This window comes from Toxotes jaculatrix, chromosome 12 (assembly GCF_017976425.1).
Source record: "Toxotes jaculatrix isolate fToxJac2 chromosome 12, fToxJac2.pri, whole genome shotgun sequence".
Taxonomy (NCBI): Eukaryota; Metazoa; Chordata; class Actinopteri; family Toxotidae; genus Toxotes; species Toxotes jaculatrix.
The window spans coordinates 21,291,596-21,316,693 of NC_054405.1; the positions used below are offsets into that span (position 1 = coordinate 21,291,596).

General features: G+C 42.6%; 1 protein-coding gene across 1 annotated transcript in view; it reads right to left on the minus strand.

Annotated features, from left to right (window-relative positions):
* Positions 1 to 7,142: 7,142 nt before the first annotated feature.
* The window catches only part of LOC121191117 (protocadherin-16-like), an 81,598-nt gene continuing 63,642 nt past the window's right edge, over positions 7,143 to 25,098 (minus strand). The window contains exons 8-29 of the mRNA XM_041052197.1: positions 23,764 to 24,822; positions 23,332 to 23,519; positions 23,115 to 23,211; positions 22,787 to 22,944; positions 20,087 to 20,527; positions 19,650 to 19,945; positions 19,315 to 19,430; positions 17,196 to 17,435; positions 16,515 to 16,640; positions 16,190 to 16,399; positions 15,387 to 15,643; positions 15,021 to 15,227; positions 14,497 to 14,893; positions 14,268 to 14,381; positions 13,945 to 14,156; positions 13,660 to 13,811; positions 13,249 to 13,379; positions 12,746 to 13,032; positions 11,999 to 12,140; positions 11,730 to 11,901; positions 11,234 to 11,643; positions 7,143 to 11,145 (exon numbers count right to left, since the gene is read on the minus strand). Coding sequence (XP_040908131.1) covers positions 9,098 to 11,145; positions 11,234 to 11,643; positions 11,730 to 11,901; positions 11,999 to 12,140; positions 12,746 to 13,032; positions 13,249 to 13,379; positions 13,660 to 13,811; positions 13,945 to 14,156; positions 14,268 to 14,381; positions 14,497 to 14,893; positions 15,021 to 15,227; positions 15,387 to 15,643; positions 16,190 to 16,399; positions 16,515 to 16,640; positions 17,196 to 17,435; positions 19,315 to 19,430; positions 19,650 to 19,945; positions 20,087 to 20,527; positions 22,787 to 22,944; positions 23,115 to 23,211; positions 23,332 to 23,519; positions 23,764 to 24,822 — 7,460 coding nt within the window. The 3' untranslated portion in view covers positions 7,143 to 9,097. The remainder of the gene's footprint in view (positions 11,146 to 11,233; positions 11,644 to 11,729; positions 11,902 to 11,998; positions 12,141 to 12,745; positions 13,033 to 13,248; positions 13,380 to 13,659; positions 13,812 to 13,944; positions 14,157 to 14,267; positions 14,382 to 14,496; positions 14,894 to 15,020; positions 15,228 to 15,386; positions 15,644 to 16,189; positions 16,400 to 16,514; positions 16,641 to 17,195; positions 17,436 to 19,314; positions 19,431 to 19,649; positions 19,946 to 20,086; positions 20,528 to 22,786; positions 22,945 to 23,114; positions 23,212 to 23,331; positions 23,520 to 23,763; positions 24,823 to 25,098) is intronic.

The following is a 25,098-nucleotide window of genomic DNA, read 5'->3' on the forward strand; positions in this document are numbered from 1 at the left end:
GGCTTCAAAATAAAACAGGAAACACTAACAAAACCGGGAACATGTACACAAGAAGGAGGATTTCAAACTAAAACAAGAAATACTGAACAAAACTCAAGAACCAAAACAATAGTAACATGCTTTCAAAATAAAACAGGAACTACTAAACAAAACCAACAAAGAAACCAAGAGTCCTCAGATAGTCAATAAAGATTTCAACAAGAATCAAAAAGACTTCAAAATTCACCACACCTTGAAGACACCCAAGAGTCCAACAAAAGTATCCAAAAAGTCCAGCACTGTCCATAACAAGTCCATCCAAAACTCCAAAACAGTTCAAACAGACCACAAGGATCACGAGGTTCAAAAACAGCCACAGAGGGGCCGATCGTAACAGAGAGATGAGAATAAAATGGGAAATTGATTGAAAAAGAACCCACAGAGAACACTTTGAGAAACAGCTACTTTCCGAGTTTGTTTTCATTGCGTATAGCCAAAATGCAAAACAGTAAGTGGATGCTCTGATATCGGATGTCTTCACTGATTTGTTCTGCTCTTATTGAATCCATTACAAAGGTTCACATGCGTGAGATTTTGCCCAGGAGTGAGTAGCAGACAAACAATCTGGATGGAATGCCAGTTGTAACCCCACAAGTAAAGCTCACCGTTATTGTTTTTATTTGAAAAATCTGTAGAGGATAATCCCTGACGTTTCCTTGACAGTGAGGGGTCAGTGACCTACACCTCCTTACAGAGCTTTGGGATATGCTCCACACACAGTGGAAAAACGTGTACACGTGATATGCAGAGGCATGGGGAAATAAATGGGTAACTGTGGTGTTTTAAAAAGCTGAAAATGCTCGGTTCAGCATTATATATTGAAATTTTCCATCTAAGAAAAGGCTTGACTCGCAGTCTATCAATCTATCAATCATAAATCAGCATAATGGCTTGTAATGTGAAACATATTTTGCCTCCACCACAGTCACAATTTTTTCCTTTTAAAGGCTTGGTGTAGCCTTTTTTGTTTGCAGTACTGAAGAGAAGTGGGTTTGTTGACCTGTTGCTTTCCTTCATTGCCTATGGTGTTGGTTTAACCTTCCTGATAGAGGGCCAAGAGTGTTTTCTTAAGTTCGGTATCTATGTCAGACCTTTGGCTCACATCTTGGACACAAATAGAGAGGACAGAGAAGAGACTGGGGGAGAACAAGAGAGGGGGGGTGGTTATTGTGACAGTGAGATGGATAGAGTAAAAGTAGATAGAGAAAAAGTGAAGTTTTATAATTGACACATGGGCATAGAAGGAAATCAAGACAAAAATACATCAAATAAAGAAAAAAAGGCAAGTAAGGACTCCGAACCTTACTGTGAACTCAGACTAAGCTGCTGCTGACATGCTGACAATCCTCACTGACTAAGAGGCTGACAAGCAGTCGGACCACGACCAGCTCTCCTGCTGCAGTTGCCTACTGTAGAAATGTGCTGAGAGAGAAAGAGAAGAGACTGAATAAAGTGAAGAAACGAGAGACAGAAAGGTATGGAGTCCATTAGGACTTTTGCAGAGCGGGGAAGATGGAATAATTTTGGCAAACTAACTCAGTTTCCCTCCCTTTTCCTCTGTACTTTCCAACTGGGTGCCATCCACATGACCTTCAAACCTCGTCTTAGTAACCATGTCCCGTAATTCATGCAAATAAAGAATTACTAACTAGAAAGGCACCCCACCCTATAATGTGTTGGCTGGCAGCACCACAACCTGCACAGGGCTGAATGGTCCATTCAGGCTCAGAGCATGAGATCATGAATAAATGGGTTACAGCTCTTCATTCTTCACAATCAGTAAAGGAAGGGGATGGCGACAACGCAGCTTTCTGATGTCATATTTCTTAATCCATGCAGGATTTTGCTGCCTGATGATTTACCTGGTTTAGCCACTGCCATAATTCCAGTGGCGATTAAAATTCTATTGCACATTAGGTTGAAAACCTCAAAGAATTTCCATATAAAATCCAAATTTTAACAAACAACAAGTAACACAAGTATCAGTAGTTAGTAGCACAACATTATTTAAAATGCTACCTGTAAACATAAGTAATAAAAGTCAGCTGAGAGTGGCTGTGATAGCTGGTAATTCATTTAGGTTGATTAGCTCATGATTGCAAAGTATCTTGTCATTTTGTGTAACAAATTATTTTCAGATATATTTTGCTGCAATTTGTGTCTTTTTGAATAATTAATGAAATGTGTTGGGTGATATTGGAAAACTTTATATGGATATTGTGATGTTGACATAGCTGAAATATAATATATATATAAATTTACTGTGATGTATTTAACACTTGTGGCCACAGAGGCTGCTGCAGCAAAGGTTATGCTGCTTCACTTTAAAATGTAAACCTGTTTCTTCGTATTACTGAAATCCATTTGTTGTAGTATGAGTTTCATTCAGAAATGTATAAAAGTATTTCTGAGCCCCATGAAAATGTAAAAGATTTTCTCAGTGTCTATTAACAACATTAATATACTGCAGCTTGGATTTGTGCATTTTCCAACCTGGAGCTAATCTGGTCAAAATATTAACAGGTCTGTCACTGGTGTTAATTTTATTATTTGATATATATTCTCCACCACGATAGTCTAATGATGCTGCTCTAAGCAATACTGTAAATGCTACAGACTTTCAACACAGCAGACTTTCAACATTTGTAAATAGCTGTTGGAGGAATCTGACATGTTTCATATTTCATGTTTTGCCCGAGGTACTCTGAGCCTTCTGAAAGCCAACAGATTGATTGACTGACCATAAACGAAATGTTTGGGCTTTCACCAGAGTATCTGACACCTGCACACTCTCACACGGAAACATTCAGGAGCTGTGGGGAAATTAGCTTCTTTTTTTTTTTAGAAGCACTTTGTGTTTTTCATACATTCATACTTTGGTTTGCTGACTGATTGCCCTGTGCCGCAATCCAGAGAACAATTTATTTTTGTAACATTTAAAAACTTGATTAATGGTGCTATTTTTAAACAATGTACAAACAACGTGCATTAAACACTCAGTCAAAATGGCAATTAGAAAGGCTAAAACGGCACCAACGTCTCAGTGGACTTATTCCCTTCAATTCTTGTAATTTCTCACTAATTAGCTATGTAGCAGAGTTCAAACACTGACCTCTTGTTTTGGCTCTATAACACAAAATCTGATTCCATTTTTAAGTCCAGATAGGTTCACTAAATGAACTATGTTTGTTTTTTCCTCGACAGTCTCCCTCGCCATCTTTATGGTGCTCCCTTCCATCTCACTCTCCTCCCTCCTGCACTGTGAAGTGTGAGTGACACCAGCGAAGGAGTCCTGTAACACAAGGTCAGCACAAACGAGAACCAGACTCACACTGACTCAGCTGGCTTCTTTCTCCTGTCATTTTTTCTCTGCTTGATGCCACAGAAAAAAAAGTGAAAACTCACTAAAAATAGCATTTCAAAGGCCATGAGCCAAAGAGCCCCAGTGACTGTTTTTCCTCCACAAACCCTGAGAGTCACGCAAGTGGCACAGCACACAGGGCAGGCAGAAATTAACTCTGTGTTGGTTTAAGTTGTGTTAATTTTGGTAAATGTACAGTTTGCTTTTGCAATGTTGGTTGAGAGAACCAAGGTTGCTTTGCAGAAGCCTACATTTGTAACTTGACCATGTGACAGTATCGATGTACAAACAGACCACAAACAGGAAGGCGTACAACTTGTGTACAAATATTACACTCTCTCAGCACACATGCGTACAGTACACACATTCGTTCTTCTCCCCAACAACCCAGCAAAGGAAAACAGTGAGAAGCTTTTCCGTCGCCAGCAGAGATAACAACTGATAAACAGCGTGAAACTGGATCTTGACACCAGAGGTACTGATGTGAGCCTTTGAATATCATTGTGTAAGGATGTATGTGTTCATGGTAATTTCCTGGGTTGGGGGATACCAGAGAGGGGGAACAGATTCACTGGGGCCCGACTGACCTTGGAACAGAAGTTGCTTTAGCCAGCTTCCAACTGTTTGTAGTTCTGGGAATGCGTTCAAAGAGATTTCCAGGTGAACAGGACAAAATGAATAGATTTTTGAATTGAAATATTCTTCAGGGAGTATCACATTGTTGACTCAAATAAAGTAAAATGCAAAATGATGAACAGGCTCTTGACATCTTTGGGAATACAAACTAAATGCAAATGCCATGTTATCTCAGCAGGGTCTGAGATATTTAGTCCTGAGCATCGGTTATGCAGCAAAGACACTGAATCCTACACTTCCCATTATGTGCCTCCTTAATGCCCACTTCTTTGACATGATATTTAACATTACATAATATTTTGTGAAACTTTGGAAAGCTCTTCCACAGCCACAGAAGACATTATAGCTGGAGTGCCCCTTAAAATATTTGGTCACCAAGCCAGTCATGAGAAAATAAATAATTAGGTGTTAGTGCAGGTCATATCTTTAAGCATGCCAGATTTGTTCAGTTTTTACTTTTACTAGGTATGTGAATAATAAAGTTCATTAGTAAGAAAGAGAAAGCAGTGGGCTACACATGTGAAAACAGTTCCTGTAATGGAACCATTTGCTTTTTAGAGGAGAGAAAGTAGTTTATTTCAAGCCACAATACAAAATTTGATAAGTTTTAGCAGACTTAAAATGAAAACAGACTTTAGTTTAAAGCTTAGTTTCATTAGTATTCTGTCAGAATGAATATTAAGATGGGGATCCTCTAGGCAAAACTGTTCGTGTTTTCGTGATGTTTGCAGATTTATTTTTTTCTTTTTCAGAATAACATCAAACACACAACACTGCTATGCTTCCACAACAGATGTTGCATTTGGGTCTTATTTTAACAACCAGTTTTCAATAATTTTTATTAAAGTAAAATTTATTCCTTCTCTGTAAAATATCAGTTCAAGAAATCCCTGAAGTACCTTCATCTCAGTTAAAAGTCACAATAAAGATTGTAACTTTCAGCGCTGTTCCTATTTCCGTTCTGTTTTTTTTTTACCCCATTCTTCACTCTTGCTCTTTTTCTGTGTGCTGACCTACATTCATGAATTCTGTCATCAGCGGGTGCAGTGCAGCAATATTTTTCCCTAATACACCATGCACAATACTTTGTACTTAAAAGCTGCATGCATTTTTTTTTCTTGGTCCGTAGTAGCTACACATTTATGTGCCTGCACTGATTCATCATTTAATGAAGCTGAGCTGATCAAAGTCAGAATGAAAGAGCACCTGGATACTAACTACACCGTGGGCCAAGTTTAATATGATGCTTAAAGGCTTGATTCCCAGAGAGCGCAGCTGCAGATCACCCAGACCCACAGGAAACAAAACAGAGTCCTGAGCAGAGTGTGCTGACATTTAAGGGGGGACAAGATTTATCAAAGTGCATAATTGTGTTTCTCCAGTGCCTTCGCTTCTGCTCCAAACTCTTGAGATGACTTTACTTGCAATTAGAAATAAACAAATTCCAAAAAGCTTTCAGTCAAAGTGATACTTTCTTAACAATTTCAAGTTTTATTGAAAATCTTTATTTATATTCCACTGTGAAAGTGATAACTCACAGGCAACTTAGGTGGTGTTGTGCTCAAAACGTCACAGCTGCAAATAAAATGCTTCAGTGGGAGCTGTTGGGTGTGTGGATCTATCTACTTTCAACTACTACTAGATTTCTTTTGATCCAGATTTTGCTACTAAAGAACCTGCCAAGTATGTGCCTGCAGAGGCTGGATGTGGGCCAAAATCAGCTGGGGAGATTGTTGTGGGCCATGTGTGTCACTGTGTAGTAGCCTCTAAGTATGTGTGTGTGCACATGCATGTGTGCGGTTGTGATTATTTGGAGTTGTGTGGGGTTAGTGACAAAGTAAGTTGCAAAAGCAGTCTTGAGACAGCCGGCTGTAAACACAGCTGTGTTGAGGTGAACGCACAAATGAAGGCAACAAGCCCCCGCCTCCCCTGCAGGTCAGACTATAGTTCAGTTAATATGTTTTTCAATTAACCAGATAAGGTCCAACTGTATAATACAGACTGAATGTAAATGCATGTCTAACCATCCTGTGAACTGCACAGCTGTACCTCTACTGACCACAAATAAGAACATTTAACATAAGTAACACAATTACGCCAATATTTAAACATGGTTTGCATTTCTTAGGTGCAATTCATCATCACCTCTCTTTTCACTAGAAGTCTTGCATGTCTCAGTCCGACCACAAGAGCTTCTGTCTCTGGCCCTTTCTCTTACACCTTGTCAGATTCTATGTTCAGCTCCTTCTGTACACAACAATAACAGAGAAACACTGTATGGCTGTGTGTGATGACCAAATGAGGCAGAAATCCCCAGCAGCTATGCAAACATGTCTGCGCTCCATATGAAATAAACATTTTGTAATTATTCAGCTATGTCAACATCATATGCCTTTATATGAGCTGGAAGAATCCACCGATGACTGGATCTTGGCTGGATCTCAGGTTTCTCTGATACCCCTAAAGGCTGACCTTTACTGTGTCTAATATAGTAAGGTGTTGGTAGTGAGATTTTTTTCAGGATGGGAAATCAGAATTCAGTATAACAATTTAGAAATATCAAAGTAAAATCAAATGTTACACAGTCTGTATATTGGTTTGTAGGTATATGTGTGATACCAAGCTATCACATCAAGTCAGGGATTCAACATGCAGTTGTTGTTAACTAATTTTACTGTTAGTTTGCAATCATCTCATTTTGGTTTTCAACATTCTTATTGTGTCTTCTTTATTTTTTTATCTGTCGCGGTTTCCAACATCTTGAAAGCATGGGCTACTGTTCGGTTACACATTCAGGTGAATATTTGCTGCTCTTTAAAGACAGATGGTGACTATACATGACATACAGTTCTGTGTCCTGGCCTTCTGCCCTCATAAGGTCTGCTGTGATTCCAAAACCCAAAGCCAGGTCTGCCCCTCCCCTTAGTAAAAGTCTTCTCTTAAATGACTGGATTTAAATTCTGATCTTGAAAGTTACCCCTCACAGCCCAGATAACTGGAACAGTGTTAAACTTTAATCACTTTTCAATTCTTCCTTCAAAGTCTTGGGTTGAATTCTGAAAAAGATGAAGTCTGACTCCAGTTTGTCAAAAGAGATCAGTAGGAATTTATTATTTGCTTTCAATACACGTACAGCTCTTTTCTTCTGCCATTGCTCCATTGATCAGTCACTGGCATTCATCTCAAACTGAACTCCAAATGGAAGTCCTCCAATACAGAAATGTTTCTGAGACAGCATGATTATGAGTAGAGAACATGTTGTGCTGGAGTTAGGCTCATGGCATGTGTAGTTTTTAGCTGAACCAGCGCCAGCTTTGCATGAGGCGATTTGTAGGGTTTTGCTGAACGAAGAACAGAGGTAGAAGCCATCTCTTGAAAACAAGAGGACATCCAATCTGCAATTACCCCAAAAGATTAAAAACAGGCCAGAAAGATAGATATACACGGGGGAATGAAAAAGACATTCATAAAGCCTTTTGCCTCTTGTTGCCACAGCAGATAGCTGTAACTCTCTCTGAATGATGAGAGAAAAGAGAGAAGGTGCCGATGATGAGTTAAACACATGGAACCTGAAAACACCTCATCATGTCAGAGACAATCTTGATGTGTGAATCATGGAAATAAAATGCACAGAACAGAGAGCTGACATGGAAATAAATACTGCACTGGTTGCTAAATCCTTGTACATTCATCAGGGCTCATGCATACAGGCTTCTGCTTCCCCACTTGTCTGGCTCATGTGCTACATTTCTCCAAGTTATGCTGTTTTTATTCTGCGAGAATCCCAGCCAGTTCACTGCATGTTATTTCTGCTGAGATGAACAACTTCACAGTAAAATGCATTTAAGTTAATGACTGATGTAACTGACTTTAGGAAGCACTTTTTTTTTCCAAAGACACAGAGGTGATCTGCAAATTGAGCTGTCCCTGAAAAAATAAGGGGATGTGCATAACTGCACACAACAACAGAATGCTGGAGAAGCAGGCATTTAGATTGCTTCACAGGTTTTCATCCAGTTACTGTTTTGGATTTGGAGCGATCTACAATTTGACAAAAAAAAGAAAAATTCTTAAGGTAACAGCACAGCATAGTGTGAGCTGTGCTCTGTTTCCTACTGTCGAAATGGGGCAGCAAGTCTTCTTTTCATATAAATAATGCTAAAAACACAAAAGTCTCCCTCTCACTCACAACAAAACTGTCACAAGAGTCTCTAAAAACCTAGGTGACACATACAGTACATAATGTAGCCTGCATACATACAAATATACATATATGCAAATACACAGAAACAATAACCTCTCCATGTGGAATAATGGCATTTCTGGGAATCTGAAATCATAATTTCATATAAAAATATATAAAAATAAAAGTCAAATCAAAAGAAGTGTCACCTGGATTGGTGAGAAAAACAACAATCTCCATTGCTCTTCCACTGCGTGATACATTGACAATTCAATGAACCAGTGTCTTTGTGAACACACATTGTGTATCTGTCCTTGGGGTTCACACGCATGTCCAGCGGCCATTTTGAAAGCAGCCACTAAATGAGTTTAATACTGGATTGTAAAAATGTCCACAGACACAAAGAGAGGAACAAGGTCCTTAACTCTCTGGCCAGCCAGCGAGGTAACATGAAAACTACACGTTTATCTATCTACAGCTATCTACTAAGGGATCTCTGACTGCAGGGCACGGTAAATGTACATTCCCACGGTTAGGTAAGTTTACCTCTCAACCCTGATCAGTTCGTGGAGACCTGCGTCACTGTGGAACAGTGCGCTGGTCCTGTCAACCCAGGCACATGTTCCACTTTTATGTGTTCCTATAACACTGCTGACCAATGGAAGTACTTCATAGAATGCAAATTTCTTCTCGCAATATTCTGGAAGAAGAGGGTTAAGTATGTTTTTGTGGGTTTGTTTATTGTCCAAAATTCACATGGTTGGACAGCTCCCCTTGCTTGCTTCCATTAAAAAGAACAGCCAGAAGGATGTTCTATCATGCTTTGTTCAGGTTGTCTGTCTTAAAGTTCTTCCTTAAATAGTTTTCAAATTTTTTCATCATATTCTCATCTCATGATCAGGGCTCTGGTCCAGTGAAGGCTCCCTGGTGCTGATCATGGATGTTGAGGGCCCTTGGTTGACTCCAAAGGGAGAAACGGCGGGAGATCGAGCCGCCAGAGGGGACAGAGAAGGGGAGAAGCTAGGGGACATTGCTGCTGAAGAAATGGATCCCTCATGACTGATAGGGGACCTGCGGAGTGAGGCCAAGTGGGGGAATGTCCGTCCAATCACAGGGACCTTGGGCGGAACTGACATGGCCCCTGGGTGGGCCACTGATGTGATGAGTGGTGGAGGATCAATTCTAGGTTTTGGGTCCATTTTGGGCTTGGGCTGGAAGGGTTGGCGAGGGTTCTGGCTCTGCTGGGCAGTTTCATCTTTCAGCCTGGCAATCTCTGTGAAGACATTAGCCAGAGGCTGGAACTGCGGGCACCAGTTGAGCAGGTAATCCCAGTTATAGCTGCCACGGAGCTCCTCATCGCTGGCAACGATAGCTGTGAGGGAGCCATCCACTGAAGGTTTACCGTCCTCAGGGAAGGCATAATCCTTAGGCAGGGAAATGTTGAGGCCGCGGCCTACTCCCAGGTACCCACCTCCTTCGTCTCTATACACTGGGAGTTGGCCAGAGAGCAAGGTTCCACTGAGACTGCCTCCCAGTTTCTTTCCTTTGAACCAGGTGCTTCCCTCCAAAGCTGCAGGTTCACAGGAGATATCTGAGAGCTGGTCAGCATCCTGCTGAATTCCGGAGTCTGGTCCTCGGGCCGAAATGTGCTCCTGCATGGACGATGTGATGGAGGCGACACGGGGGTACTCGTTTATCATCCTGATCTCATCATCCTCCGCTGCCTCAGCTGATCCTCTTCCACTGGAATGAGAGGGATCCAGAGAGCCCCCTCTAGTATAAGGACCGCCACCAGCCCCACCCTGATCTCCAGCATAGCCTGGCAAGGCCTGGTGGTAAATCCTCTCTCCTGCAGGTCCTGAGTTGCAATCATCCAGTTTCTGCAAAGCAGTACCTGAGGCAGCAGTCCTGTTTCCTGTATCCTGACCTTTCTTTCTCCTACGTGACTTGACTAGAAACACCACCACGGCCATGACCACAAGCAATACGATGAAACCAAGGGACACAGCAATGATGCTAATCAGCAAAATGTTGACGTCAGGAGCCAAGCCAAAGTTGGTGTTAGTGACATCGACGGAGACCTGGGCTGTAGAGGTGCGAGATGTATCCAGAGGACTGTGAGCTCTCACATCGAGAGTCATCAGCCTGGTTTCCCTTTTGGCCCGGCCTGACCCACTGCTACTACTGCTGCCTGAACTGTCCAGCTTGAGGAAAATCACTCCAGTGGTTTTATTTACATCAAAGTATGGTGAGCTGGTTGGAAGAGAATAGAGAACAATACCATCCACCCCTCCATCCTCATCATTTGCTTGGACCTGGCCAATGCTCTGGCCTTTCTTGGCTCCCTCTGGGACTTCAAAGTTGAAATCTGAGGATGTGAAGACTGGGTCATACTCATCTTCACCTGTGACAAACACTTGTACAGTCACAGTGGCTGAGTGGTTGCCTGAATCTACTGCGACTGCTACAAAGTTAAAGGAGTTGACCTTCTCAAAGTCAAAGGGAATTTTGCTTCTGATTTCTCCTGAGTTCTGGTCCACAGTGAAGCTGTCTCTTCCCACCCTGGACCGTTCCACCATGTAGTATTTCAGCTGACCAAAGACCCCTGTGTCATGGTCTATGGCATGCAGAACAGTCACAGCTGAGTTTGCTGGTTGGTTTTCTCTGATACTAGCTGTCAGGACTTCCACAGGGAAGAACGGATGATTGTCATTAATGTCTTTGACCTCGACAATGACTGGAGCTAACGCAAAGTGTCCCTGTCCATCTGTGGCCTGGATGATGACAACATGTGTGGACTGGTGCTCACGATCGAGTGCTCGCTGAAGTCGCAGGGCTCCAGTCCACTGGTCCATGGCAAATAAGTTCACCTCATCACCAGAGCTGATAGTATACTGGACCTCAGCGTTGGGAGTTGAGTCTGGGTCTGACAAAAAGACAGCAACAGAGTAGAATGAATTAACTAAGAGACAAAGGAAGAAAGGAAGATAAAATGAGAGAAGAGTTGCACCCACCTGTAGCAGTCAATCGTATGATCTCAGTCCCAGCAGCAGCTCCCTCACTCAGTGACACAGTATATTCTGCTCTGCTGAACACGGGAGGGTTATCATTCACATCACCAATGGTTATCACTGCAGCAACACTAGAGCTCCTCTGGGGCACGCCACGGTCTGATACTACCACAGTGAGGTTGTAAAGTGGCTTGGTTTCAAAGTCGAGCCCCTCAGCCAACAGCAAAGTCCCAACAGTTTGAAAGCCCCGCCCCTCAAGGAAGCGGACACTGCTTTCAATTTGGAACGCATTGCCTTCATTTCCATTGGCGATAGCAAAGTCAAAGCCACAGTTTTCTCGAGAGAGGTCGCTGTCAAAGGCCTCAAACGTCAGTACTGTTGACCCTGGAATAGTGTCCTCAGCAACTGTAGCCCTACAGACAAATGAAGATTACCCATGTGAGAACAGATGATGAGGTAACAGCATAAAATCTCCAGCATGTAATGAATGTAGACTGACCTGTACTCAGATTGATGGAACACAGGAGCATTGTCATTGACGTCAGAGATTTGAACCTGGACTGTTGTCAGGGACGAGAGCGAGGGCGAGCCTCCGTCGCGAGCTTCAATGACAATATTGACTGATGGACGCTCAGGGTCAAACTCAGCTCTGTGACTGATGAACAGGGTTCCTGGAATGTGATGTAAGAAAATGTAATGAATTACATATTCCTTTCACTTAAAACTGGAAAGTTATTTTATTTTTTAGGAAGCGGAAAGGTTGTTTACCGTTATTAGGGTCAATGTAGAAACCCTCCTGGGTTGATGACATCACTCTATAGGTGATCTTTCCGTTGTCTCCAGAGTCCCTGTCAGTTGCTGTTACCGTGACAACTGCACTTCCTGGTGGTGTGTGCTCTGGCAGAGTTACCTAGAGTGCAAAAACACAGAAAACAGCATTTGAGCATCTGTGTTAAAAAAAAAAAAAAAAATGTTCACATAAATACTGTGTAATGTAATAAAATTCTTAAACTCATGGTGAAGAGGTCAACAAGCACTAAACCTGCTCATGTTGAGGTCATTTCCTGCGACAGAGTAGTAAATATTATACAGGCTCATCTCTGCAACCCTTCCCCAGTCAATATTAGGCTGTTAACTTTTATCACCCCCACTGCGTGAACGTTGGAATGCACATGTTTTTTACAGTGTGTGTCTACAAGTTCAATTTTCTCCTTCTTGATGAAGTAGTCTGCTGGAAGCTGTTTCTGAAGTCAATTTAACTTCCTTATCAACATTTATAAGGTGTGAAGATATCAGAAACTTGAAGAAACATACTGTACATTCTGTGAATTTCCTCAGGTAGCAAGAATTATGTAGTAGTAGTACTAAGGATGAGAGTGAAGGTCAAACAGCTGTCTTTTAAACTGCATGTTCCAAGTGTCAGCCATGGAAAAGATCTGCACAGCGCACATCCTGAATGTAATAAAAGTACCTGCATTAAAAAGGAACATTAGGTTGATTTATATGACATCCTACCTGGTAGAGATCATGGGTGAATGTAGGTGCATTGTCATTAATATCCTCCACCAATATTGTGATGTTTGCCTCAGTTTGGTGCTGGCTGTCTGTGGCTCTGACAGTAAGGGTGTACCACGTCTTCTCCTCAAAGTCCAGAGGGGCAGTGAGTGATACGCCTCCACTGTAGCGGTGAATCCCAAACTTGCCTAAGCCTGTTGGGTCTAGCTGTAAGGAGTAGGAGAGGGCAGGACTGGAGTCGACATCATTACCCGTCACAAGAGTGATCTCTGTGCCAATCAAGGTATCTGATAGGTAGAGAAAGAAACGGAACAAAAACTTGTTAGTTGCAATTCAACTTTCCATTCTGCACAGCGATAAGACACAACTACACATCCTTAGACCCACACAGAGTTTTCCTGGTGACAGAATTTGTTTTATAAATTTAATGTTTAATTTAATTTAAACTAGCCTACAAAGGATACATAACCAAGCACAAAATGTCCTGCAAATAGATTACTTACTCTCTGGAATGCGGATGTCCTTGGGCAAGGGAATGGTGGGACTGTTGTCATTCTGGTCAATAATGATCACTGTCAGTGTGGCTGAACCGGCCAGTCTTGGACTTCCTCTGTCAGTTGCTGTAACTACGAGTCTGTAAGTGGGCAAAAAAAGAGGTTTTAAAAAAAGCCTTCTTATTTCGTATTTTCCATGTGGCATGTAGATATCAGTTTGTAATGGTGCTTATATCTTCAGCAGACTATGTCAACCTCCTCACCAGCTATTTAAACACAAACTAGCTGAGTGAATATGATTCATGATGTGCTACGTCTAATTTTTAAACAGTTACTGCAGGTAAAATATATATCCATCCTCAAAATGTGCACATCAAATGGTTCTCGTTGAGGTTTATTCAACCACAGATCTGTTCTCACTTGGTCTGGGTAAAGATCTCACGGTCCATGATGGCTGCTGTGGTGATGCTTCCTGTCATCGGGTCAATCTTGAACAGGCCGCTCATGCCTGATGACTGGATGGAGTAGGTCACCTGACCATTTTGGCCCTGATCCACATCCTCAGCCACCACCTGGGAAGAGGTGGAGGGGTGGAATGAAAAAGAAAGAATGAGAATTTATTTTTACCCTTAGCAAAACTCCAGTAGACCGAGGACAAGTCTGACATGGTATTTTTTATGATGCAGGTTTTACATTTGGGAGTACCTGTATAATTGGCATTTCATATCCCTGTGCCTCTCTCATGTAGGCTACATAATTCTGCAGTTGAAAGCGAGGAAGGTTATCATTGACATCCTGGAGGATCAGATTGATAGCCATGAAAGATGTGGAGGACAGGGTTTCAGCCTTCACAACTAGACGGAGTCTGGGGGTGTCTTCAAAGTCCAGGCCTTTGGAGCTCTGCACCCAGATTTCACCTGCAGAAATGGAAGACATGATTGGAAAACTCATATGTTTGTGTATACAACTTTATAAAATCCCCATCTTATTGGCAATCTACAGTCTCACACTTTTATTGTGAGTTCTACCTGTTGAGGAGCTGATGCTGAAGGCCTGTTTTCTGTTCCCACTGAAGAGGCTGTAGCTGATACCCTTACGTGTGCCATCTGGGTAGTGAGCCTGAGCCTGAGCCACAGCTGTGCCTGAGTTTTGGAAGAAGAACAGAGAAAATATTTCTCAACTGTGACAGGACAGACCACAAAAGGGTATAAAGGCTCAAATGAACTGATTCTTAATAAGAACATAATAATGTCCAACCTTTTGCAGCATTCTCCTGTATGCTGACATCTCTGGCATTCCTAGAGAAGCGAATGCCACTATACTCCACCTCCTTCACGTAAAACACCACCACACCCTGTGCAGACTGAGCTGGACTGCCCTGGTCCATGGCTTCCACAATTAATGTCCTCTGAGCTTGGGTCAGATCTGCCAGTGGCTCAGTGGCCTGGATCTCCCCAGTCAGGGAGTTGATGCTGAAACCCTTCACTGGCATGGCAAAACGGTAAAACACAGAACCGTTAGCTCCAAAGTCCTTGTCCTCTGCCTTCATGGTGGCTAGAACCCGCTGGGAGCGCCTGCTGGACACTTCAATGACCAGTGGATCCTGAATGAAGAAAGGAGCGTTGTCGTTGACATCCAGGATGGTGACTGTCACCTAGAAGGAAGACAGCACAGGTGGGTAAAGCAGGAAATTTTTGCGAGCTAATGAGCATAAAAAAAGTTCATCTCCTACATCCAACATGTAAGGGCAACTGGAACATTCAACATGTAACCTCATTTACCTGAGCAGAGGTGTTCCTGGGTGCAGCAGGTGAAAGGTCAACAGCAAACACCTGGAAGCTGTATGACGCCCACTTTTCCCTGTCCAGAGGTGCTGCTGTGGTGATACGACCAGTGTTCTCGTCCACAGTAAACGCTCCGTGCATCTCTCGGCTCAGGAAATACAAAACCTTCCCATTCAGGTCGTCATCAGCATCCGTGGCTGACACCTGAAAATGGACAAATAAGTTTATAAGATTGAATCAGAATTACTGACATATGAATATATTTGCTATAAAAGTAAAATATACTGTAAGACAGTGAGATGTTCAATGATAAATGCATGAATTCTGAGTCTCAAATCACCTCAATTCCTATTTTTTGCTTACCTCCAAAACTTGTGTGCCCTCTGCAGCATCCTCTGACACTTCCACAGAGTAGCTGCTTCTGCTGAACACAGGGCTGTTGTCATTGACATCCAGCACCTTGACTTCCACTGTGACAGTAGTGCTGAGAGCAGGGCTGCCTCGGTCCATGGCCACCACCTCCAGGGTATATTCTGCCCTCGTTTCCCTGTCTAGGCCGCGTGAGGTAGACAGGGCTCCTGTACTGGCGTGGAGCTGGAAATCTCCATGAGGGTCTCCCGCTGAATGGAAGGAGATCATGCGCCATAAGAAAGAAAAATCTTTAAAAATTAAAGAGTTTTCTATGGATTGACTGATAAAAGAAGACAAGGATGGGGAACATCTGTGCCAGCTCTGCACTTAAGTCAAAGTCTGAACGTGCTCCAGACAGGTATATGGTATGCACTATATTTGAAATAAGACAGGAGCATGCCTGGGTTAGCTGTATGCGGGTCTGATCTTTCATTTCATGCATTAGTCCAAATCCTGCATGTATCCCCTCTCTACTGAGTCCAAATCTTGCACACTTTCAGCACAACTTGAGACATCACCAAAAATGGTAAGTGTCAACTGCAATGATCTGTCAACAATCTATAAATATAAAATTGACCATATGCTGCCTGAAAAACACCAGAAATGAGAAAAATTCACTGTGCTTCACAGGATATTGTTATTTTCACAGCAGTTGCACCCTGAAACAGCAATTAGAGTAATTGTGGTAAACTAAATCACTCTTTAAATCCATTCTAATAAAATCCTTGGAATAGATACACAACACTGTTTCTCACCAGTAATCCTGTACTCAAGCTCTCCACCGGGACCTGAGTCAGGGTCTGTAGCCTTGAGAAAGCAAAGCTCTACAGGGGCCTGGTTTTCTGGCACCTCCAGTCTGTACCATGGCTTTGCAAAGACCGGCGCATTGTCGTTCACATCCTGCACCTCCACACGGACTACAGCCTTGGCAAAGTTAGGAGGCAGCCCTCCATCCCTGGCATACACTGATAAGAGGTGGAAATTGTCACTGATGAGATGTTGGATCCCACACAAAAGTTTAAACTGATGTTGCTCTGTGGAAATAAATGAGCTTAAGCTCCACAATAGATATTTTAGTACCAGTGAGTGTGTAGTGATCCTGTTGCTCTGTGTCCAGTTCCTTTGTGGTGGTGATGATTCCTGTCACAGGGTTGATGATGAAGCCATCCTCTGTCACACCCCCGTATGTCACTTGGCCATTAGAACCTGCATTAAATCACAGGACAGACAAAAAAAAAGTAAAGGGCCGGACACATTACAAAACAAGCAATAAAGAAAATAGACTACATGTAATGTAATAAGGCAGTGATATGATGAACCCAAAGCTGCACAGAGCTGTTAGCAAACCCTAATAAAAGCTCCAGACATATAAGGCTCTGGACAATGAATCTAACCACACATTTTCATTAGTATGAGCTTGCGGTTTGTTTTAAAGTCATGTGGTTTCTCAAAACCATTATGCCTCTCTCTTGTTTAGTTCTCTGGCCTTCTTACTGGGTGCATATGTGTTGTACATCAGCTGTACCTTTTAAGTCGCCGTGCATTGAATTTTGGAACCTTTCTTCTTTTAATGCTTTCATATCTTTGTCTTTGACTTTGTCCTACATCCTTCTTTCTTGAAATTATCCATAATTCTTAAAAGTACAAAATGTGTTCCTGGAATCTGTAAACTTCAATATTATATGGAGTTATGGAGCAGATCTATGTAAAATATGAGTACATTACATCATCTATATATTGAAGTAACACATTTAAACCAACCTTGATCCCTGTCAGTGGCAGTCACTGTCAACACTGTTGTTCCTGGTCCTTGATTTTCCATCACCTGGGTCTCAAACTCAGCTCGTTGGAACACTGGAGCTTCATCATTCACGTCAATCACCTGAACACACAGCACCTGAGAGGTGGATAGCTGAGGTATCCCATGATCCTCTGCCACAATTGTCAGATTGAAGACTTCCTGCTCCTCCCGGTCTAAGGCTTTAAGGATGGAGAGAGATCCTACAAAAAAGAAAAATATTCAGTGAGCAGTGAATAAAAAACTTTACTTGATTACTTCACTTAAAATCTCTAGTTTTCAATTGAATTCTTTTGGTCTTGAAATGTGTGTGTGTGTGCGTGTGTGTCTAAATGTGTTTAGATTGTTTTTGTGAACATGTAATTTTGAGTACCTGAGAAAGGCACCATTTAAATGCCTTGAGGACCAGTAAAAACAAAAACCTTAACAGCTTTGCTTTATGAGAGTTTCCACAATAAGCAAGATACCACAGTTACTTCATTCCAGCTATTTACGTCTGGCACTTTGAACATGAATTTAAATGTGAATCTGTGTATTGCAAAGCTTTATCAGTTAATGCGTATAATTATTGCAAAGCACAAGCAAAGGGATTAAAGCAAACTCAAACAGTACCCAGAACTGTGTGTACTGTTCACACTCTGTCTCAGAGATATGATGTATTAATGGCACGGCAAGCCAAACACACACTGTACATCATATGTTGACTGGTGTGTGAGACTGTGGCTCTGATGTTCTGTGAAGTTCTGCTCGCTGCCATGTTTTAACCAAAACACAGACAGATGCAAAAAATTGACTGTACTATTTTATCCACCTCTGTAGCCAGATTAGTGTTACTGATACAGTATCAACCGCATGATGATGGCACTCTCCGGACTAGCTTTGTTCAAAATCACTTTAAAATTTACTGGAATTTTATCCAAGATCTTAAGGTTTCCAAAAATACAAAACACGTCGTACTGTAAAAAATGCATATCGTCATGCACAAGACAGTTTTTCATTTAACGGGGTTCGGCATCCATAAAAAAGGTGTACAGGAATAATTTTACTTATGTAAGTCTGACAAGAGCTTTAATGATACCCTGAACAAGCAGATATAAGAATAAGAATATATGCAGTGTTCTCAGACAGCATGAATGAAATGTTTTATCTACTTTCGCTACTTGAGAAGAAATGAAGAGACATATAGGAAACATTAGCTTTCAAGTGCTTAATAAAACCAGCAGTAAAGCAGCTGTAATGTGAAATAACAGAAATTTACTATTGGCTGAGCAGACGTATAATTTACAAGCAGTAATCAGGCTAATGATACCCCCCACATTAGCCAGGCAGTTTGGTGAATGTCTTTGCAATACAATGCTAATCTGCTATTACAGCTATTATTAACCATAAGCTTAAGTCATAAGCACCACACAGTCTGAGAAACGAACCAGAGGTGAAATCAACCCCTGCTAATGTACCAGACACTTGACAGTAATGAAGTAAAGACTTTCTTCCATCTGGAAGCTGCATTAAATGTCTGTCTTATGGTTCCTAATCCCATTTCAGCCAAAGCTGAGCACGCCCACACCTCCCTGCTCCAGTGATGAAGAGATTACACATACACATATATAAGATATCAAAGGCCGTGCACGTCCCGAGCCCAAATAAAGATCTGTTCCCATGAACAAATCCGTCAAGAAAAGCACACCAAAGCGTTATTCAAGTGAAATATTGCTCTACGGCATTGAAAGATCATAAAGAGGGTTATGAGGGTTATGAGTGTTTTAGCAGTTGAGACCCTGTAGACGCAGCACTTCAGTGAATAATTATGATCCTCTGGAAAGTTTTGTTCATCCAGGGGGCTTCAATGGGTGGGATGTTGATTATCTATCAATCATGAAATCCCAGAGAGAAAAGCCACATACTGGTCCTGCAGTGTTAAATCATTCAAAAGAGGATTGTAAATGCAAGAAATTATGTGGTGAATTTTACTCTAATCATCTCTTGATGGAGTGTAAATTGGATATTTATGGGAAATCCCAGTCTGCTGTTAATTTTAACATTATTTTTAGATGTTGCGTGTCACCCTAAAAATAGGCTTACCGGTGTTGGAGTTTAGACTAAAGCGACCAGCACTGTTGCCTGTCTGGATTCTGTATGACACACGGCTGTTTTCACCTTCATCTTCATCTCGAGCCATCACGTACAAAATCACAAACCTGTCAATAAAGATACAAACAAAATGTCAAATTTGAACAAACATGACAACCATATGCTAATTTCCAGACTTGGAGCAGTGAACATAAATTCACTTATTTATTTTATAACAGGCTTCCTGGATGTTCTTCCTTTGTGGTCTGATGACTGAAAGCTGTCAGTCATGACTGAAATGTGCATCAAGGCACCAAAGGCAGGCTACAGTTAGACATGCCACTCACCCTACAGGCTGGTCCTCCATGACGCTGACTGCAGATGGAGAGCTGAAGACCGGAGCGTTGTCGTTTTCGTCCGTCACAAACACTCGTGCAGTGACCGAACCCCAGCGCCTCTGAGAAGGATCCACTGCCTGATCTGTGGCCCACACCACAAGGTAGAGGGACGGGGTGGATTCACGATCTAGCTTCTGGCCAAGGGTCAGTACTCCGCTGGAGGGGTCAAGGGTCAGGAGGTCAGGCGTGTCAGGCCAGTAGTGCTCAATGGAGTAACGTAGCTCACTGTTGGGTCCACTGCCATCCTATAAAAAAAAGAGCACACGAATTAGTGGAAATTTTTTTCTAGCAAGGAAAAATGAAAAAATTAACAAAAAACTAACCAGATTTAGCTCTGATTTATGATGAATGAAAATATATCCATTATATACAAAGAGGTTTCCCACCTGATCCACAGCCTGGAAGGTATATATGGAAGCCCCTGGTTCTATGTTTTCTGGGATCACAATGGTCACAGGGTCTTCTGTGAACTGCGGGGTGTGGTCATTGCTATCCTGTACGCTGATATCCAGATGCACCATGTGGCTGCTGGGAAACGCTTGGGAGAAGTCAGACACCTCGATGTGCAGAGTGTACCTTGACCCCTTCTCGTAGTCCAGCTCGCGTACCAGATATACGTCACCCTTTAAACGGTCCACCATGAAAGTCCCGTCCCGGTCTGTCCCCCCAACTACTAGGTAGGTCACCTGGCCTTCCAATACTGCAGAGTCAGGCTTGTCATGAGGGCGGATGGAGCCAATGATGGAGCCCGGAGCAGCACCTTCGACTGTGTTCAGAGTCATTGAGAGCACATTGGGCTTGGGGCTGGACCTGGAGGAGCTAAGAACCTAAAGGAAAGGAAACTAGGATCAGAATTTCTTGCAGCTTACTTGAATTAATCATGATGATTGAGATTTTGCAGTGCAAGCAATCAACATTAAAATTAGTACAATAAACTGACTTTGAAATTCTTTTTTTTAATCATCCATGTATCTATCCCAGAACACAGTAAAAGAAACAAGTGAAAACATTTCAGTATATATCTATAACCATCATTTCAACCAAGCATAGAAAGAAAAAGTGTCGAGGCGAGCGCTGTGCTGTGCATGTAACTGGATTTTATTTCCTTTGGTATTCTGCAGACAACGCAGCTATATGGCTCTCACCCCAGCCCATCCCTAAACATAGCCTTGGGCTGTAGTCTGTGTCTGTTTTGTTGTTATTACTATAATAACCCTCACAGGCATTCTCATTGTGCATGGAGACATTACGTTCAATTCTTCCAGTAAATATCTCAACGCTGCAGCATTCTGGCTTCATGATGAGAGTCAGGATTTGTGATCTGTGACAAAATAATGAAGGGTGTGATGGGAGAGAAAACTGTAAATATTCCAGTTCAAATAATGCAGAGCATTAAATGCAGCCTCCATATGCAGCGGTCTGGTCAGAAACAAACACGTGCCAGGAGGCTTTCGCCACTTTGAGCAACAGTTTCACAGTTCGATATGGTTCTGGGGCAGATCAAAGAACTCTACAGACAGCAAACATAGGCAGATTTTAACAAGCTCTGGTTTCATCATCAAAAATATCTATACACACACCATCCTTTGCTTTCATTACCAAGATCTCTTGCAATGAATTGCATCTTTCTGGTGTCTACATCAAGCACGATTAGCACGGATAAGTCTAAAACTAGAGGAAAACTGTGTGGGTAATGTGCATAATTCAGTCTCATGAGCTGACTAAAAAGACTGACCCTCTGTGCAGACATTTGCAAAATGTGCTACAAACCATATGTCAGTGTTAATGACTCCTATTTTTTCTTTAAAGCTAGAAAATAGAACCATGTTCTGTTTTGTTCCTGTGTTTCATTGTAGTGATGCAGCCAGCCAGTCACAGTCTACCACAAAACAAAATGGGGCTGTTATTTTGAAATTCAAGATAAATTCAACAACAACTTAATGCATTTAATTGAGGGTTGTGGTATGTTTTATCTGCAAATGTTGACACATAAGGTGACAGGATTATGGTTGAAGAAAGTCTTGAATTCTTTTAAAGTCGTTTGCTCAAGTACATCACAGCTTTTCAGTTATCTTCAATGCAATATTTTACCAGATGGTGCAAGAAACTGTATTGTACTGTACTACTTGTACTTTTCCTTTGCTTTCTCCAATGCCTTTTCCTTTACAAGTTTGCAAGCATGTGTACAATAGTACTTGTGGTGTATAACAATATCCTTGTGTCTGATTTCACCCACAGCTATTTGAAATGTTATCTCAAAATCATTATCTGGAAATGTTACCTCATGACAAAGTTTGAATGTGTCGTTACAGTGAGTGTGTCTGTGTGTGTATATGTATCACCGCCTGCTACCGTGTAGTGGTGTATTCCCTTTCTCTTTGTGTGATTTGATGCAGCTGGCTCTCATCAAATCTCATCTGGGAACATTTGATTCAGAGGTGCCTGTTTCCCCTCTGTCTAATCTCAGTGTCGCACAAGCAAGGCGCAAGCGAAATCTAAGGCAAGCACTCCCACTGTAATTAGCATCCTTTTCCTTTCTGAAATCACATCACATAAAAACACTGAGTTAAAAGCTCCATAGTCAAAGCAAAACACCAGCCAGACCATTTTCTTTCCTGCTGTTGAATTCCTGATATTGTATGTTGATATGCAGGATTGACCCCTCTACAGAAAGTTCAGAACAATAACTCAGTCAAGACCAGCTCCCTCCTGCAGCTCAGGGTTTCTCACCTTGGGTCTTGGTTACCCCACTAACCTTTGGAGCAGGAAATACACGCGAGATTGGATAGATGATTTTGTTTGCACAGGCCCAGGTTCAGTTTTTCTCCTTCTCATATTTACCTCCTTTTCCAATTCCTCTGACAGTTACACTGTTCACTTTGTGCAAAGTTTGAGGAAATTACTCGCAGCAAGGAATGCAAGAGGGCTGAGGTAATGTGTAGATGTGACAGTTTTTGGCTTGGTCACCAAACTGGCCTTTGTTTAAAAATGCTGAATGCCTTGGACCTGTTTTTAAGAAATAACAAATGTGCAGGTGTTTGTGCATGCAGCTGTGGGGGGTTGAAAAATGTACAGATTATGTTTACCTGTATCCGTAGCTGGCAGGTGGAGCTGAGGCCTGGTGTGCCGTGGTCAGCAGCAGTCACAGTGAAGATATATTCGGCTCGCTCTGCCCATCTCAGGGGGGAAGCAGTTCTCAGCTCACCAGTGGTCGGGTTAAGGGAGAAACGCTCTGCTCTGGAGCCTGTTGATGCAACAGATATGGATATCAGCTCAAAGTGAAAGTAATGATGACAAAACACTACAGACATATAAAATTATTTATGTATTGTTACCAATTGGATAGTTATGTGTATGTTGATGGCAGTGATTTAAATGTAGAAATGTAACTGTGAGAGAATTTACAATAATCACCTGATAAAGAGTAGTATACAGTCCCGTTCTCTCCCTCGTCTGGGTCCTTAGCTGTCACAGTCCCTAAGACTGTCCCAGATGGAAGCCCCTCCATCACCTACAATGGAGAGGGATTGTTACTCATCTTTTCTCAACATTCATGTTGTTGTAATATTCATCTCCCAGAGCAGCTGGATCTCTCTCAAGCCAGATCTATCTAGTCACCCTTCATTCCCACCTGAAGGAGCAGCTCCCTGTCCGGCCTGGCATGAGTGAAACTGGGGGCGTGGTCATTTTCATCCAGCACAGTGATATGAGCGGTGCCGGTGGCACTGCGAGGGGGCGTACCTCCATCCTGTACGACCACAACAAGCTGGTAACTGGACTGCTGCTCCCTGTCCAGGGCGAGGCGGGTGCTGATCTCACCTAAAGAAGAAGAGGAACACAAATTGAGGGAAGGCCTTAACTTGGATTGCGTTCAATAGTTAGGGATTAAATACCATGTTAATGTAACTGACAAGCAGTAAATCAATAATTCTTCAAGGGAAATCATGCTGGAATTAGTGCTGCTTCTGGAGTACATGTAACTACATTAATTACATTTAATTGAGTATAACACTGCTGCTCTTAAATGCTACTAAAAAAGCTAAGTCACTGTGTTTATCTTTACCTGTTTGTGAGTTGATCTGAAAGTGTCTGTCAGCATGCAGCAGCCTGTAGGTGAGTCGAGCATTTAGCCCTGCATCTCTGTCCGTCGCAGACACCCTGCCAAACCCTGTCCCGGCCAGCACGTTCTCTCTGACAGCCAGGAAGACCCTCTCCTGGCTCAGTCTGGGGGAATTGTCATTCTCGTCAGTCACCGTCACCCTGACTGTGGCGCTGCCGGTTCTCCCCGCCCCTCCTGGCCCTGAGGTGGCCAGGACAGTCAACAGGTACATGTCTTTGACCTCTCGGTCCAGAGAGCTCCGAACAAACAGCCAACCACTGTCTGGCATGATGCCAAAACCAGCAGCGTCACCATCAGGCCTAAGGCGGTAGGAAATAGAGGAGGAAGAAGACGAAGAGGAGCTCCCACCATTCCCAGAGGCCTCTCTGTTGAGTGCTCGAACCTGGAGGAAACGCGTGTTGAGAGGTGTGTTTTCCCGTAGCTCCACACGGTAGGTCAGGGTGTCAAAGTTGGGGCCTTGTGCATCTTGTGCTTGGATGTGGACCACAAGCGTGAAGGTGGAGCTAAGCTGAGGCGCTCCGCCATCCTTGGCAATCACCTGAAGGTCATAGCGTGGGACATTTTCATATGACAGACTGCCAATCAGACGTACCTCCCCACTTCCTCGGTCAACACCAAATGTCCGCTGGCCACTGCTGCCTGCAGCCCCAGCAGAGACCAGGTCGAAGCTGAGCTGACCGTTATGAGCAGAATCCTTGTCGGTTGCCTGAATGCGGTAGATAACAGTCCCCATTTTGGTGATCTCAGGTAGAAGCAGGGACTCTGATGAGGAGGGGAGGAAGGTGGGGGCGTTGTCATTGACGTCTGAAATGGTTATGCGTACCCGGCTGGTTCCGTACGCTGGAGGAGAGCCAGAGCGTGCCTGGATTTCCAGGTCAAGACTGGAGCAGGTCTCATGGTCCAAAGGAAGGGCTGTACGAATGGTACCAGAAGCACTGTCCACGGTGAAGTAGCCATCAGGGTCTCCAGAAGAGATGGAATAGAAGATATCCTTAGAGACACCTAAATGGAAGACAGCAGTAAAAAAGCATGTCACAATTTCGAAATGTTTGGTATTCAACTCACAACAGTACAAAACAGAAAAGCAGCAAAGAAACGCTAGAAGCAGCAAACCTTTGTCATTTTTGCTTGATAAATGACCAAAATAACTGTTAAAAAATGACTGATCTACTAAAAGTTTCACGACTAAATAGGGACTGAAAGAGTTGAGAGAGACTGTTGATTTTCCACTCCACTTTAGGTAAGTGAATACATACCCAGCGAATAAAAAATTCACAT